Source organism: Triticum aestivum, chromosome 3A (genome assembly GCF_018294505.1).
Source record: "Triticum aestivum cultivar Chinese Spring chromosome 3A, IWGSC CS RefSeq v2.1, whole genome shotgun sequence".
Taxonomy (NCBI): Eukaryota; Viridiplantae; Streptophyta; class Magnoliopsida; order Poales; family Poaceae; genus Triticum; species Triticum aestivum.
In genome coordinates, this window is record NC_057800.1 from 603,235,858 (window position 1) to 603,254,222 (window position 18,365).

The 18,365-nt window shown below is 45.3% G+C and overlaps 1 protein-coding gene and 1 pseudogene across 1 annotated transcript; both read left to right on the plus strand.

The window, feature by feature from the left end:
* Positions 1-12,107: 12,107 nt before the first annotated feature.
* Positions 12,108-13,732, plus strand: LOC123058756 (probable pectate lyase 4). Its single transcript, XM_044481447.1, has 4 exons — positions 12,108-12,437; positions 12,545-13,107; positions 13,194-13,262; positions 13,348-13,732. The coding sequence occupies exons 1-4, from the start codon at positions 12,152-12,154 to the stop codon at positions 13,630-13,632; spliced, it is 1,203 nt and encodes a 400-aa protein (XP_044337382.1). The 5' UTR covers positions 12,108-12,151; the 3' UTR covers positions 13,633-13,732.
* A 446-nt stretch (positions 13,733-14,178) lies between these two features.
* Positions 14,179-15,836, plus strand: LOC123057029 (caffeoylshikimate esterase-like; annotated as a pseudogene).
* Positions 15,837-18,365: the final 2,529 nt, after the last annotated feature.

An 18,365-nucleotide genomic window follows, 5' to 3' on the forward strand; every position in this document is an offset into this window, starting at 1 on the left:
CTCAACACAACGAGAGGTAATTTAGTAACATGAAAATTTCTACAACAATATTTTCCTCTCTCATAATAATTACATGTAGGATCATAATCAAATTCAACAATAAAACTACCACATAAAATATTCTCAACATGATCCACATGCGTGCAAAGTTTACGCTCTTCCAAAATAGTGGGATTAACATTAACTAAAGTCATGACCTCTCCAAACCCACTTTTATCGAAAATTTCATAAGATTGAATATTCTCCAAATACGTGGGATCTAAAGTTGACACTCTTCCAAACCCACTTTCAATATTATTGCAAACACTATTATCAATCTCGTATTCATCATGGGGCATAAATAAATTTTCAAGATCATAAGAAAAAACACCCCAATCATGATCATTGCAACAAGTACTAGACATAGCAAAATTAGCATCCCCAAGCTTAGGGTTTTGCATATCATTAACACAATTGACATTAATAGAATTTATAATAACATCATTGCAATCATGCTTTTCATTCAAGGAGCTATCGTGAATCACTTTATAATTTTCTTCTTTCAACACTTCATCACAATTTTCAGATTCAGAAATTTCAAGCAAAACCTCACAAAGATAATCTAGTGCACTCAACTCACTAGCAATTGGTTCATCATAATTGGATCTTTTAAAAAGATTAACAAGAGGATGAGGATCCATAACAATAGATATTTAGCAAGTGAAGATGCAAGATAATAGAAGGCACATGGTAACACGAGAAAACAGAAGGACGAACGGAAGAAGGGCGAAGGAAAGGCAAAGGTTTTCGAAAAATCATTTTAGAAGTGGGGGAGAGGAAAACGAGAGGCGAATGTCAAATAATGTAATGCGAGGGAGAAGAGTTTATGATGAGTACTTGGTATGTCTTGACTTGGCATAGATCTCTCCGGCAACGGCGCCAGAAATCCTTCTTGCTACCTCTTGAGCATGCGTTGGTTTTCCCTTGAAGAGGAAAGGGTGATTCAGCAAAGTAGCGTAAGTATTTCCCTTAGTTTTGAGAACCAAGGTATCAATCCAGTAGGAGACAGCGCACAAGTTACCTAGTACCTGCACAAACAATCAAGAACCTTGCAACCAACGCGATAAATGGGTTGTCAATCCTTTCACGGTCACTCGCAGAAGTGAGATCTAATAGAGATAGTAAGATAAATATTTTTGGTATTTTTGTTGTATAGATTGGAAAGTAAAGATTGCAAAATAGTAAACGAGATGCGATGTAAATAAAAGAGATGCAATATAATAAGAAAGAGACCCGGGGGGCATAGGTTTCACTAGTGGCTTCTCTCAAGATAGCATGTATTATGGTGAGTGAACAAATTACTGTCGAGCAATTGATAGAAAAGTGCATAGTTATGAAGATATCTAAGGCAATGATCATGAATATAGGCATCACGTCCGTGTCAAGTAGATCGAAACGATTCTGCATCTACTACTATTACTCCACACATCGACCGCTATCCAGCACACATCTAGAATATTAAGTTCATAAGAATGGAGTAACGCTTTAAGCAAGATGACATGATGTAGAGGGATAAACTCAAGCAATATGATATAAACCCCATCTTTTTATCCTCGATGGCAACAATACAATACGTGCCTTGCTGCCCCTACTGTCACTGTGAAAGGACACTGCAAGATTGAACCCAAAGCTAAGCACTTCTCCCATTGCAAGAATGATCAATCTAGTAGGCCAAACTAAACCAATAATTCGAAGAGACTTGCAAAGATATCAAATCATGCATATAGGAACTCAGAGAAGAACCAAATAATATTCATAGATAATCTTGTTCATAAACCCACAATTCATCGGATCTCGACAAACACACCGCAAAACAGTATTACATTGAATAGATCTCCAAGAACATCGAGGAGAACTTTGTATTAAGAATCAAAGAGAGAGAATAAGCCATCTAGCTAATAACTATGGACCCAAAGGTCTGTGGTAAACTACTCACGCTTCATCGGAGAGGCTATGGTGTTGATGTAGAAGCCCTCCGTGATTGATTCCCCCTCCGGCAGATCGCCGGAAGAGGCCCCAAGATGGGATCTCACGGGTACAGAAGGTTGCGACGGTGGAAAAGTGGTTTCGTGGCTCTCTGCGATCGATCTAGCATATAGAGTATATATGGGTGAAAGAAGTACGTCAGTGGAGCTACGAGGGGTCCATGAGGGTGGGGGGCATGCCTACCCCCTAGGCGCGCCCTCCTGCCTCGTGGCCGCCTCGCGGAGTTCTAGACTTCAACTCCAACTCTTTTGGATTGCTTTCAGTCCAAGAAAGATCATTGTGAAGGTTTCATTCCGTTTGGATTCTGTTTGGTATTCCTTTTCTGCGAAACTCTAAAATAGGCAAAAAAACAGAAACTGGCACTAGGCCTCCGGTTAATAGGTTAGTCCCAAAAATAATGTAAAAGAGCATATTAAAGCCCATTAAACATCCAAGACAGATAATATAATAGCATGGGACAATAAAAAATTATAGATACGTTGGAGACGTATCATAGAGGCATACTAGGGACACTCTGTTTGTCTATGTATTCACACATGTACTAAGTTTCCGGTTAATACAATTCTAGCATGAATACTAAACATTTATCATGATATAAGGAAATATAAATAACAACTTTATTGTTGCCTCTAAAGCATATTTCCTTCAGTCTCCCACTTGCACTAGAGTCAATAATCTAGATTACACAGTAATGATTCTAACTCCCATGGAGTCTTGGTGCTGATCATGTTTGGCTCATGAGAGAAGCTTAGTCAACGGGTCTGCAACATTCAGATCCGTATGTATCCTACAAATCTCTATGTCTCCCTCCTTGACTTGTTCGCGGATGGAATTGAAGTGTCTCTTGATGTGCTTGGTTCTCTTGTAAAATCTGGATTCCTTTGCCAAGGAAATTGCACCAGTATTGTCACAAAAGATTTTTATTGGACCAGATGCATCAGGTATTACACTAGATCGGATATGAACTCCTTCATCCAGACTCCTTCATTTGCTGCTTCCGAAGCAGCTATGTATTCCGCTTCACACGTAGATTCTGCCACGACGCTTTGCTTAGAACTGCACCAACTAACAGCTCCACCATTCAATAAAAATATGTATCCGGTTTGTGACTTAGAGTCATCTAGATCAGTGTCAAAGCTTGCATCGACGTAATCGCTTACGATGAGCTCTTTGTCCCTCCATAAACAAGAAACATATCCTTAGTCCTTTTTAGGTATTTTAGGATGTTCTTGACCGTTGTCCAGTGATCCACTCATGGATTACTTTGGTACCCCCTGCTAAACTGATAGCAAGGCACACATCAGGTCTGGTACACAACATTGCATACATGATAGAACCTATGGCTGAGGCAAATGGAATGACTTTCATTTTCTCTCTATCTTCTGCAGTGGTCGGGCATTGAGTCTGACTCAACTTCACACCTTGTAACACAGGCAAGAACCCTTTCTTTGCTTGATCCGTTTTGAACTTTTTCAAAACTTTATCAAGGTATGTGCTTTGTGAAAGTCTAATTAAGCGTCTTGATCTATCTCTATAGATCTTGATGCCCAATATATAAGCAGCTTCACCGAGGTCTTTCATTGAAAAATTCTTATTCAAGTATCCTTTTATGCTATTCAGAAATTCAGTATCATTTCCGATCAACAATATGTCATCCACATATAATATCAGAAATGCTACAGAGCTCCCACTCACTTTCTTGTAAATACAGGCTTCTCCAAAAGTCTGTATAAAACCATATGCTTTGATCACACTATCAAAGCGTATATTCCAACTCCGAGATGCTTGCACCAGTCCATAAATGGATCGCTGGAGCTTGCACACTTTGTTAGCACCTTTTGGATCGACAAAACCTTCTGGTTGCATCATATACAAGTCTTCTTTAAGATATCCATTAAGGAATGCAGTTTTGACATCAAATTTCATAATCATCAAAGGCGGCAATTGCTAACATGATTCGAACGGACTTAAGCATCTCTACGGGTGAGAAGGTCTCATCGTAGTCAACTCCTTGAACTTGTCGAAAACCTTTCGCAACAAGTCGAGCTTTGTAGACAGTAACATTACCATCAGCGTCAACCTTCTTCTTGAAGATTCATTTATTCTCTATGGCTTGGCGATCATCGGGCAAGTCAACCAAAGTCCATACTTTGTTCTCATACATGGATCCCATCTCAGATTTCATGGCCTCAAGCCATTTTGCGGAATCTGGGCTCATCATCGCTTCCTCACAGTTCGTAGGTTTGTCATGGTCAAGTAACATGACCTACGGAACAGGATTGCCGTACCACTCTGGTGCGGATCTTACTCTGGTTAGCCTACGAGGTTCGGTAGTAACTTGATCAGAAGTTTCATGATCATCATCATTAGCTTCCTCACTAATTGGTGTAGGAATCACTGGAACTGATTTATGTGATGAACTACTTTCCAATAAGGGAGAAGGTACAATTACCTCATCAAGTTCTAATTTCCTCCCACTCACTTCTTTCGAGAGAAACTCCTTCTCTAGAAAGGATCCATTCGTAGCGACGAATATCTTGCCTTCGGATGTGTGATAGAAGGTGTACCCAACAGTCTCTTTTGGGTATCCTATGAAGACACATTTATCCGATTTGGGTTCGAGCTTATCAGGTTGAAGCTTTTCACATAAGCATCGCAACCCCAAACTTTAAGAAACGACAACTTGGGTTTCTTGCCAAACCATAGTTCATATGGTGTCATCTCAACGGATTTCGATGGTGCCCTACTTAACGTGAATACCGTCGTCTCTAAAGCATAACCACAAAATGATAGCGGTAAATCAGTAAGAGACATCATAGATCGCACCATATCTAATAAAGTGCGGTTACGACATTCGGACACACCATTACGCTGTGGTGTTCCAGGTGGCGTGAGTTGCGAAACTATTCCCCATTGTTTCAAATGAAGACCAAACTCATAACTCAAATATTCACCTCCACGATGAGATGGTGGAAACTTTATGTTCTTATTATGATGATTTTCCACTTCACTCTGAAATTCTTTGAACTTTTCAAATGTTTCAGACTTATGTTTCATTAAGTAGATATACCCATATCTGCTCAAATCATCTGTGAAGGTCAGAAAATAACGATACCCGCCGTGAGCATCAACACTCATAGGACCACATACATCAGTATGTATTATTTCCAATAAGTCTGTTGCTCGCTCTATTGTTTCGGAGAACGGAGTCTTAGTCATCTTGCCCATGAGGCATGGTTCGCAAGCATCAAGTGATTCATAATCAAGTGATTCCAAAAGCCCATCAGCATGGAGTTTCTTCATGTGCTTTACACCAATATGACCTAAACGGCGGTGCCACAAATAAGTTGCACTATCATTATTAAATTTGTATCTTTTGGCTTCAATATTGTGAATATGTGTATCACTACTATCGAGATTCAACAAAAATAGACCGCTCATCAAGGGTGCATGACCATAAAAGATATTACTCATATAAATAGAACAACCATTATTCTCTGATTTAAATGGATAACCATCTCGCATCAAACAAGATCCAGATAGAATGTTCATGCTTAACGATGGCACCAAATAACAATTATTCAGGTCTAAAATTTATCTCGAAGGTAGATGTAGAGGTAGCATGCCGACAGCGATCACATCGACTTTGGAACCATTTCCCACGTGCATCGTCACCTCATCCTTAGCCAATCTTCGCTTAATCCGTAGCCCCTGTTTTGAGTTGAAAATATGAGCAACAGAACAAATATCAAATACCTAGGCGCTACTGCGAGCATTAGTAAGGTACACATCAATAACATGTATATCAAATATACCTTTCACTTTGCCAAATACTTGGGACAGTTCTGCTTCTAGTGACCAGTCCCTTTGCAGTAGAAGCACTCAGTCTCATGCTTAGGTCCAGACTTGGGTTTCTTCACTTGAGCAGCAACTTGTTTGCCGTTCTTCTTGAAGTTCCCCTTCTTCCCTTTGCCCTTCTTCTTGAAACTAGTGGTCTTGTTGACCATCAACACTTGATGCTCCTTCTTGATTTCTACCTCCGTAGCTTTTAGCATTGCGAAGAGCTCGGGAATTGTCTTATCCATCCCTTGCATATTATGGTTCATCACGAAGCTTTTGTAGCTTGGTGGCAGTGATTGAAGAACTCTGTCAATGACACTATCATCAGGAAGATTAACTCCCAGTTGAGTCAAGTGGTTGTGGTACCCAGACATTCTGAGTATATGTTCACTGACAGAACTATTCTCCTCCATCTTGGAGCTATAGAACTTATTGGATACTTCATATCTCTCAATTCGGGCATTTGCTTGAAATATTAACTTCAACTCCTGGAACATCTCATATGCTCCATGACATTCAAAAATCGTTGAAGTACCGATTCTAAGCCGTAAAGCATGGCACACTGAACTATCGAGTAGTCATCAGCTTTGCTCTGCTAGACGTTCATAACATCTGGTGTTGCTCTTGCAACGGGCTTTGCACCTAGCGGTGCTTCCAGGACGTAATTCTTCTGTGCGGCAATGAGGATAATCCTCAAGTTACGGACCCAGTCCGTGTAGTTGCTACCATCATCTTTCAACTTAGCTTTCTCTAGGAACACATTAAAATTCAAAGGAACAGTAGCATGGGCCATTTATCTACAACAACATAGACATGCAAAATACTACCAGGTACTAAGTTCACAATAAATTAAAGTTCAATTAATCATATTACTTAAGAACTCCCACTTAGATAGACATCCTCTAGTCATCTAAATTATCACGTGATCCATATCAACTAAACCATGTCCGATCATCACGTGAGATGGAGAAGTTTTCAATGGTGCACATCACTATGTTGATCATATCTACTATATGATTCATGCTCGACCTTTCGGTCTCAGTGTTCCGAGGCCATATCTGCATATGCTAGGCTCGTCAAGTTTAACCTGAGTATTCTGCTTGTGCAAAACTGGCTTGCACCCATTGTATGTGAACGTAGAGCTTATCACACCCGATCATCACGTGGTGTCTCAGCACAACGAACTGTAGCAACGATGCATACTCAGGGAGAACACTTATACCTTGAAATTTAGTCAGAGATCATCTTATAATGCTACCAACGTACTAAGCAAAATAAGATGCATAAAAGATAAACATCACAGGCAATCAATATAAGTGATATGATATGGCCATCATCTTGTGCCTTTGATCTCCATCTCCAAAGCACCGTCATGATCACCATCATCACCGGCTTGACACCTTGATCTCCATCGTAGCATCGTTGTCGTCTCACCAATTATTGCTTCCATGACTATCGCTACCTCTTAGTGATAAAGTAATGCAATTACATGGCGATTGCATTTCATACAATAAAGCAACAACCATATGGCTCCTACCAGTTGCCGATAACTTTGTTACAAAACATGATCATCTCATATAACAATTTATATAATCACGTCTTGACCATATCACATCACAACATGCCCTACAAAAACAAGTTAGATGTCCTCTACTTTGTTGTTGAAAGTTTTACGTGGCTGCTACGGGCTTAGCAAGAACCGTTCTTACCTACGCATCAAAAACCACAACGATTTTTTGTCAAGTGTGTTGTTTTAACCTTCAACAAGGACCAGGTGTAGTCACACTCGATTCAACTAAAGTTGGAGAAACAGACACCCATTGTTCACCTGTGTGTGAAGCACGACGGTAGAACCAGTCTCATGAACGCGATCATGTAATGTCGGTCTAGGCCGCTTCATCCAACAATACCGCCGAATCAAAGTATGACATGTTGTTAAGCAGTATGACTATTATCGCCCACAACTCTTTGTGTTCTACTCGTGCATATAACATCTACGCATAGACCTGGCTCGGATTCCACTGTTGGGGAACGTGGTATTTCAAAATTTTCCTACGATCACGCAAGATCTATCTAGAAGATGCATAGCAACGAGATGGGAGAGTGTGTCTATGTACCCTCGTAGACCGAAAGCGGAAGCGTTTAGTAACGCGGTTGATGTAGTCGAACGTCTTCGCGATCCAACCGATCAAGTACCGAACGCACGGCACCTCCGCGATCTGCACACGTTCAGCTCGGTGACGTCCCTGGTACTCTTGATCTAGCTGAGGACGAGGGTGAGTTCCATCAGCATGACGGCGTGTTGATGGTGATGATGAAGTTACTGACGCAGGGCTTTGCCTAAGCACTACGACAAATATGACCGAGGTGTAAAACTGTGGAGGGGGGCACCGCACATGGCTAAAGATCAACTTGTGTGTCTATGGGGTGCCCCCTCCCCCGTATATAAAGGAGGGGAGGAGGAGGCCGGCTGGCCACAAGGGGCGCGCCCAAGGGGGGGATCCTACTCCAAGTAGGAATCGGTCCCCCCTTTCCTGGTCCAAGTATGAGAAGAAGGAAGGAGAGGGAGAGGGAGAGGGAAAGAGGGGCCGCGCCCCCCTCCCCTAGTCCTATTCGGACTCCCCTTGGGAGGGCACCACCTACTGGCTATTGCCCTCTCTCTCCCCTAACGCCCACTAAGGCCCATTACTTCCCTGGGGGGTTCCGGTAACCCCTTCGACACTCCGGTTTTATCCGAAACCATCTGGAACACTTCTGGTGTCCGAATAACATGGTCCAATATATCAATCTTTATGTCTCGACCATTTCGAGACTCCTCGTCATGTCCGCGATCTCATCCGGGACTCCGAACAACCTTTGGTACATCAAATCACATAACTCATAATACAAATCACCATCGAACGTTAAGCGTGCGGACCCTACGGGTTCGAGAACTATGTAGACATGACCGAGACACATCTCCGGTCAATAACCAATAGAGGGACATGGATGCTCATATTGGTTCCTACATATTTTACGAAGATCTTTATCGGTCAAACCGCATAACAACATACATTGTTCCCTTTGTCATCGGTATGTTACTTGCCGGAGATTCGATCGTCGATATCATCATACCTAGTTCAATCTCATCACCGGCAAGTCTCTTTACTTGTTCCATAATGCATCATCCCGCAACTAAATCATTAGTCACATTGCTTGCAAGGCTTATAGTGATGTGCATTACCGAGAGGGCCCAGAGATACCTCTCCGACAATCGGAGTGACAAATCCTAATCTCGATCTATGCCAACTCAACAAACACCATCGGAGACACTTGTAGAGCATCTTTATAATCACCCATTTACGTTGTGATGTTTGATAGCACACTAAGTGTTCCTCCGGTATTCGGGAGTTGCATAATCTCATAGTCATAGGAACATTTATAAGTCATGAAGAAAGGAATATCAATAAACTAAATGATCATAGTGCTAAGCTAGCGGATGGGTCTAGTCCATCACATCATTCTCTAATGATGTGATCCCGTTCATCAAATGACAACACATGCCCATGGCTAGGAAACTTAACCATCTTTGATTAACGAGCTAGTCAAGTAGAGGCATACTAGGGACACTCTGTTTGTCTATGTATTCACACATGTAAATACAATTCTAGCATGAATAATAAACATTTATCATGATATAAGGAAATATAAATAACAACTTTATTATTGCCTCTAGGGCATACTTCCTTCAGATCTGACGTCTTAGATCGTGGCCTAGCTGTCAGAAACTCTCTGTTAATGACTGGCAAAAATAAGCGCGTAGGTGTGAGCTTGGCTGGGCTCAATCCCGCAACCCGTGGAGCGTCATGACGAGGCGAGCGATGGAGGAGGAGCGCGCGAGGGCCTCTTCTATTCTCAAGCTCCAATAGCTGTGGATGACAATCCCTTATAAAGAGGTCCAACTCCTTCTCCACTAGCGGGGTGGTACTAAACTTCCCACTACACCTAGTGCCAATAAACCCACATGGGCCCTTAGAGATTTGTCGGAAATTGCTATGTGGGCCTAAAGCCCATCCCAAATTTCAGCAGATGATGGGGTCATCCCCTTATGTTGCAGGGGTTCTCATGGCTGGAGTGTTGTGACGACCCATCAGCATAGGCTAGACACCAGGGTGGCGGTGACCATTTCGCAACGGTTGACAGGGCAGCAGAGGCGGGCGGTCGTGGCCTCAATGGTCACAGTGGTGATTTGGGCTTTTTGCTCCATGATTCGCGATGATGGTGACTTTCCTAATTCTCATTCCCAGCGGTGGCGACGAATCTTCCTGGTCCTTGTATGGGAAAGATTCTACGTATTGGCATGATTGCATGTGCATAGGCGCGACCCATGCTGCGAACCATCTCTACGGGGCACAGTTGGGTATCTTTGACTTGATACATAGTTTGGAGTGCTCGACATGACCCAAGATGGTGTGTGCGATAGTAGATGAGGCAACTCAACTTCAGTTTGATGTGTGGGTCCCACCCATGCCCCGAGGTGCCCCTTGTGACTGGCCTAAATTAACTACATGGGCGATTTGGACTCTCGGCGGCATGGAGTCGATGGAGATGGTGGGCATCCATGTGTGTTTCTTACTTGCTTTGACAACACGTCTTAAGAAGTCATGGATTCAAATTGCATGGTAAGGTCCACAGGATTGTGCGTCTGTGTGGCTATGCGATGATGGATCGGCTGGTGTTTGGAACATTGGGCAACGTTGGCTATGTGGTGCATTTTGAATGCTGAGACACGAGTTTCCATAGGTGAAAACTCTAGGTCTCTTCATTTTGTCGAACCTAGTAATGTTGTTGTTCAAACGATGATTCCTTATTGAAGACACTGCATGGAGCTTACTCGTTCCCTCTCCGAGGGTGGAAACCCATGATCTAGCCTTAGTGGTTGGTTCCAACGATGGCGATGCTCGTGCGTTATTCCCTTCCCTAAAGAGTCATTGTTGGAGCACTTATCATCTTACATAAGGTTGCCATTTTTTTCTACGGTTGTTCTCTTGGTTGCTTTTTTGTAATTTTTTGGTTGTTTACATCCTTGATGTCTTGAGAAGCTTTTGATTATGTGCTGGTGTAAAGGTTGGGTTGGGTGTAATTGGTATCTTCTTGATATATCAAGAAAAAGATGATTCACTGGCTGGGATAGCTCTTGGAAACCCTAGCCGAACCACGGGGTCAAATGATGATCGTGTTTTGGCGATTTACCCTCTTGGGGCATCATTTTTTAATTTGATCCTACTAGATGAACCACTCAATTGTGATGGGAGAGCAGTCTCATGAATGTCAGATTTCTACTTGGCGGTGATGCCGAAGGGACCAGTGATGTGACAGCTTAGCCGTCCGAATGTAAAGGTGTTGACCTTGGATCTTGTGGTGTAGTGACTTGTGTGGCAATGATGAAGGGTAGAAAGAGGAGCTAGACAACATGTCATTCCTTGTTGACTGCCTGGCAAGTCCTAGATTTGTCCTTGCAACTTCTTATTTGTGTAGCGATGTAGTCGGAGGTATAGTGTTACCGGACGACATGGCAACAATGATACCTTGCGAAAAGTAGGATATACACCCAACAATCTCCCATAACACGCGGGGCTCTGCAGATGCAATGTGTGCATCTCTCATGCGAGGCTCGCTATCTAAGTCGAGCTCCCAGTTTTTGACTTGTTTGATCGGTTTGTTTAGCATGAACTGGCCATATCTCGTGTGTCAGTGGAGAGGGATTATTTGTTTGTCATCAATGATTGAGTCGAAGTCATTTGCTCGGGAAGACGTGATGACAATGATAGTAGCAGGCAAAACCTCGACAATATTCCTTTCCTTTGTGGCATATGGGTCTATTTGGATAAGCGGGTCGGGCAGGATGCCCTTTTTTATGGGCGTGATGTATCATTTTAGAAAACTGTTTTTAATCTATGGACCGAACATTAAGGCTACGGTGTGGAAAAAATTCTAAGTTCTTTCTGAGGCAAGGGAAAAATTCCAAGTATTTATGAGCATTTTCTTAAAAAAAGGTATTCCAAGTATTTACAGAGGTAGCAGTATTCTTTTTAGCCGTAAAACTGTATTTATGAGCATTTCTCCGTTTCAAAATTTACTTCTCTTTGGGCCGACCTGAAACGGCCCCGCGACACAACTCACCAGTGAAAACGGCCCAGACAATTAAAGTCCGACAGCAAACAGCTGCCGTTCTTTCCCGACCGTGCCTCAACAAATACCGAACCAGCATGCTCTCTGTTTGTTCACTCGATCACTGTCCTACGCCATGGCGCCTCCTCAGTCCGACGAGCAGCTCGTCGACGATCCTGCCATGGTGGACATTACTCCTCCTCACCCCGACGAGCATTTCGGTGGTGAGCCGGCCGTGGAAGACACCGCCCCTCCTCGATTCTCCGACGAGCAACAACTCGGGTGCGTGCCGCAAACCACGCTGATGCCGTACGCGGCCGTGGACTCGTCGCTGCGCGCCATGGCCGGCCAGGCCGAGGGCTTCGGCCGGCACGCCATCGGCGGCCTCCACGGCGACGTCTACCACGTCACCACCCTCAATGGTACGCACGGCACCATCTCTCCACCCGTTAATTCTCTGCTGTATCACCATCTGCTGTCATTCTGCCATGGATTCATCGTACTGAAGCTGAACGATGTATTATTAAAGACGACGGGCCCGGCTCGCTGCGGGACGGCTGCCGGCGCCAGGAGCCGCTGTGGATCGTCTTCGACGTGTCCGGCACCATCCGCCTCGCGTCGGGGCTGCGCGTGTCGTCCCACAAGACCGTAGACGGCCGCGGGCGGCGCGTCACCCTGTCCGGCAAGGGGCTTCTTCTCCGCGAGTGCGAGCACGTGATCCTGTGCAACCTGGAGGTGGAGGGCGGGCGCGGGCACGACGCCGACGCCGTCCAGATCAAGCCCGGGTCCAGGCACGTGTGGGTGGACCGCTGCAGCCTGCGCGACTTCGCCGACGGCCTGCTGGACGTGACCTGCGGCAGCACGGACGTGACCGTCTCCCGGTGCCGCTTCTCGGCGCACGACAAGGCCGTGCTGATCGGCGCCAGCAGCGGCCACGTCGGGGACCGGCGCATCCGGGTGACCATCCACCACTGCCTCTTCGACGGCACGCGGCAGCGGCAGCCCCGCGTCCGGTTCGGCCGGGTGCACCTCTACAACAACTACACCCGGGGCTGGGGCATCTACGCCGTCTGCGCCAGCGTGGAGTCGCAGGTGCTGTTCACGCCAAACTGCTCATATCCCACATGCCATAAGCGTGTAGTGTGTAGTGCTAATCCGCACGGTTGGTCTGGCTACAGATTGTCTCCCAGTGCAACATCTACGAGGCAGGGGAGAAGAAGAAAATGTTCACGTACATGAGCGAACAGGTCTCGTATTACATTTACACTGGGCCTTACAGATCTGCATTCCATTTTTTGTAGCTGAAAAGCTTTGGGTTTGTGACTGATGCAGGCGGCGGACAGAGACTGCAGCTCAAGTGGGCGCATCCGGTCTGAAGGCGACCTGTTCCTGAACGGCGCGCAGGAGTACACCGAAAATGATTTGGAAACTGCAGAAGACGACCAGTGGGACTTCGAGGTCCGGGATTGCTACAAGCCGTGGTCGGTCCAGCCCGCGTCGATGGCGCTCAAGGAGCTCCTCGAGTCCTGCACCAGCTGGCAGCCGGTTCCGCTGCCGGAAGACGTCTGCTTCACAAGAGCACCTGCTGCTGCTGTTGCTGCTACGACATCTGTCTGAACCACTCTGAAATTTTAGAGCACGATCCAAATGAATTTACACGAACAATAACGAACCACCGTACTAGCATTATGTTTGACAGATATGATCAATCAATAACACGAACGATATCTGAAGCTCTGGATTCCATAGTCGATGCATTTTTTTGTGACCAAATCTGTGGATCTGATGATTGTCCTGTTGGAATAAGATTGCGACGTGACTCAGAATAGGTGAGCTGACTGTCCCACTGATTCTGATCGAATGCACTCGCGCAGATTTCTCACGCGCGTTGTTTTCCATGCTCGCCGTCGCTGGAGTTTAGTTACGCAAGTTGTAGATTTAAATCTCCCGTTCGAAGGAATCGGTGTCACCATCTGCACACAGGCTCGTACTACGCCGTCCCATTCCGTTGGTTTGCTTCGGTTTCTTGTGGGGTTGGCCGATCTGTGTATTCTTTTTCTTAGACTAGAGCATCGATTCTATGTGTTCAAGGTGCAGTAGTATATATGTATGTACAGGCAGACATCATGTCAAGGTCACTTGTTCAAAAGGAGTTCTGAAGACATGGCCATGGTATGTTAAGGAGCACCCTAGAAACAGTGATTTCATACCATTGTGATCCAGGTCCAAACCGTGACATTTTCATTTTGCAGGATCAGTGCACCGATGATGTCAAGTATGAAGAGGTCGGTTCATATTTGCCGCAGCACTCCGAAGTTTAAACACGGTCTTAATTTTCATCGTTGCTCGCGTTTGCTAACTCTGAAGTCTGAACTCAATCTCTAGGAGTTTATCGTGAACTCCCGGGACACCAAGCTGTTCACCTGCGCATGGACGCCGCGCAATTCAGAGCCCAAAGCATAATCTTCATCTGCCATGGTACCAGTGCAGTGCACTCCCCACTCTCTCTATCTCTGCTCAATCAATTCGTGGCAAAAAGAACAAGTGTTCTTCTTGGTGTCCCCTTGACAGGGATTGCAGCAGAGTGCAGTGTATCAATGAGAGATACTGCCTCCCGTTTGGTGCGCGCCGGGTACGCCGTCTACGGGATAGACCACGAGGGGCACGGCAGGTCGTCTGGCCGGAGATGCTACGTGCCGAACTTCAGCGACGTCGTCGCCGACTGCTCCCGCCATTTCATGAGCGTCTGCGGTATGGACGAACTATATACACCGGGCACACAAACTGAAACTGATCTCTGAATTGGTGGCGTCTGACCAATTTCAGATAAGCCGGAGAACAGGGGGAAGAAGCGGTTCCTGTACGGGATCTCCATGGGCGGGAGCATAGCGCTCCTCCTCCACAGGAAGGAGCCAGCCTACTGGGACGGCGCCGTTCTGCTTGCTCCAATGTGCAAGGTCTTCTCTGTTTTTTTCATTTTCCACCTATAATGAATCCTGCGGTATTTGACTTCTCAATGCAACACGGGGCGAGCTTTCGTGGTGATTTTTGTGTGCATGGTTGTTTGTTAATTCGTTATTCGTTATGGTATCAGATTTCTGATGACATGAGACCTCATCCGGTGGTGGTGAGCGCTCTGAAGATGGTATGCGCGGTGGCTCCCGGTTGGAGGATCATACCCATCCCGGACATCATCGACAAGGTTTGCAAAGATCCAGAGATAAGAAAAAAGGTACTCGGTCATATGTACTCAACTTTTTTAATGCTCTTAACGACTGGAAGAAACGGTGTTGCTGAATTTTCCTACGTGTTTGTGTATTTGCGTGCAGGTTCGCTCAAATCCGTATATTTACAGGGGAAAGCTCCCATTGAAGACCTGCCATGAACTCCTCATGGTGAGCCTGGACATCGAGAAGAACCTGCACGAGGTAATCTCCCTTCCTAGTTAGAAAACCGTCTAATTTCTCTCCCAGTCTGCCCACCTCATGGTGTGCCATGCGTGTAGTCTCAGTAACTTGGGTCCATGGAGAAAGACAGAGAAGCTACTAACGTTTTGGGATTGGCAGGTGAGCCTGCCGTTCTTGGTGCTGCACGGTGGAGACGACATCGTGACGGATCCTTTGGTGAGCAAGCTGCTGTTCGAGGAAGCGTCGAGCGGGGACAAGGACTTGAAGCTCTACCCTGGGATGTGGCACGCGCTCATGGCGGAGCTCCCCCAGGACGCCGAGCGCGTCTACTCCGACATCATCTCTTGGCTGGACCAGAGGGCGAATTGTGCAGCTAATGTTTCCGTAGTGAATACTGGCACGGCAAGCGCCTAGAAGATGCTAGTTAATTAATTATGCAATGCAAAATATGCCAAGTGTTCTGTTTCTTAGCAGATGTCAAGTGTCGTTTCATGCCGCTTGGGCAGGGTGTGAAAGGTTGCATAATCCAGATGTGTTACTTGTAGGTTAATTTTGTTTTAGTGAAAACCAAGGTATTGAAAATGTGTGTATGCGGTTGCCACTTCTACTGGTATGCAGCTCTGACCCTAGTTGTGTATGGCATTCTCCAGTGGCAAAAACTATAATGTGTTCCACACGTTCAAGAATTCATTCAATTTACCAGTTGACTTGTCGATTAATCCCTACTCTAAGGTCATTGAATAGCCGCTAAATTGATAAATGGCCGATTAGCATATTAACCCTCTACTCGCCAGCTACGTTGCACGGATACTTGGATACGTATCGGATACGCGATACGGGGATACGCCCGATACGTCAATTTTCTAAAAACATGGATACAGGGATACGTTTATGTATAGATGTTACATATATTAATTATTACAAATATGAAGAAAAAGATTAAGGAGCTTCTAGATCAAAGCATGCCTCAATACGATTACCCATTTCTTTTCTTGCACTTAGTCCATTTTCATTAATTGGTAGTGAGATTTGACTAGGTTTGTTGTTCCAATCAATACATCGACTTTCTCTTGCTCACCTTTCAATTGAATAAAAAATATTGACAGACATGTTTTCACATAAACTCACGCCCATGTTGGGAATCTTCAAAGGTGTGCCTTTATTATTGAGGAGATTTCACGTCGAACGAGGGGTTTCAGGTATCCAAAACGTATCACAAAAGTATCCTAGGAGTATCAAACAATATCTTCTTTTTTTAAAATCAAAATATCAAGGGATACTTACGGGATACGTATCAGGGCAGTATCCGATTGGATACGCGTACTTTCTGAAATATCCGCGCAACGTAGCTCGCCAGCCAACCTAGCAGCTACCAGCTATCGATTTATTCAATAATCGTTGCAAGTGCATTTTGGCACTTCCATCTTGAGTATTGTGGTTGTTAGTCCATCTAAAAGGCAGCAACCCGCTTTTGTACAACATTGGGATTTCTTTTCCTATTTGGGGTCTTCTCCTCTACTTGAGTGGTATGTTATTCACCGTAAAAGAGTTAGGGCTAGGACGGTCCGAGCTTTGCTTCACCGGCGTTTCCCTCCTTTGAAATGGAAGTGGACATTGCAGGGGCGATGGGGAGGCGTCGGACGAGTCCTGCAGTCCAGCGAAGGATCAGGCGGCATGGGCCTGCTCATCGGCGAGGGCTTTGGGGCGGGAGATAGCTTTGACATCCCAATGTGACACCTTCGCGTTCTACCAGCGCCGGCTGTGTCAGCCTCGTTGGTGGTCAAGGGCGACGGAGGATGCCACATACTAGCTCCTCCTCCTCATAGCGAGGACGTCACGAGCATTGTTGAGGAGGAGAAAGCTGAAAGCACATTTATCCCTAATGATATTTTAATGTGATGACAATGTGGTTAGTGAAACTAATGACAATTACTAATGTTTATCTCATGTCATTGGTTTCTCTGAGTTTATTACAGGAAGATGGTTGACCTTTCATTTCAAAAGGGAAAAGACGTGGTTTTCGGACGACTAATTTTTTTGTTTTGGTTTCTCTGAATCATAGGACAACCGCACTATAGAGAAAGGTTGAGTTAGGCCGCCAGTACGAGCCGTCGGTGCGGCACTCCCCTACCAGAGCCCTCTTGACCTTGTTGATGATAGCTGGGAAGTCTTCGTGTACTAGAGCCGCAATTGTCTCCATCGAACCCTTGCATAGATCTGAAGCACCTGACCCTAAATCTCGCCACATGATGAGAAACCCTAACATCACTGTCCCGAGGAGACATCAAGAATCTACGCCGAAGCTCCGTCGACTATGTCCAAACGGACAAACTCGAGGAGGATGGAAGCCCGGAGACAAACTCAAAGAAGAAGCGTCGCCATCCACCCGAGCGCCCCTGCACATGGGGTCTTCATCATGCATATGGGGCCTAATGGTTTTGTTTGTGGACACTCCGTGCATTGGGGCCTTTTGCCCGTACACAAGGGGTTTTCTGGTTGCCATCGGTTACATCTTGGGGTTAACTATATAAAGCCCCCTGCTGCTACCTCCAACCCTAACCCAATTGTCTTGGGATGCTCCACCATTCTTACATAGCTTTTTTGCGCAATACTTTCAATCCCTCAATCCAAACTTGTTGATACTTTAAGGATTGAGAGAGCAAGAGCCGATCTACACTCCCACCAAACCAATTTGTGTTCCACACTTGATTTTGACTTTAACACTTGTTACTCTTGGATTTTGGGCACCTAGGGGGTTAAGAGTCAAGGCTCGGAAGTTTCCTTACTTGTGGTGTGCTTTGAAAAGTTTGTAAAGGTGTTGTGGTCGCCTTCAAGACCATTTCCGAGTGATTCGAGACTCATTTGTCGCTACTCCTCCCATATGGGCAACTGGGGACGAGCTAGGCCCGGCGCAACCACTGCTCCACGAGCATCGTGCTAGGG

What these genes read in the sequence shown, in the direction of transcription:
- LOC123058756 (XM_044481447.1), top strand. Translation starts at nt 12,152, where the DNA reads ATGGCGCCTCCTCAGTCCGACGAGCAGCTCGTCGACGATCCTGCCATG. An exon ending in CCACGTCACCACCCTCAATG is followed by an intron (nt 12,438 to 12,544) that starts GTACGCACGGCA and finishes GTATTATTAAAG; the next exon opens with ACGACGGGCCCGGCTCGCTG. An exon ending in GCGCCAGCGTGGAGTCGCAG is followed by an intron (nt 13,108 to 13,193) that starts GTGCTGTTCACG and finishes GTCTGGCTACAG; the next exon opens with ATTGTCTCCCAGTGCAACAT.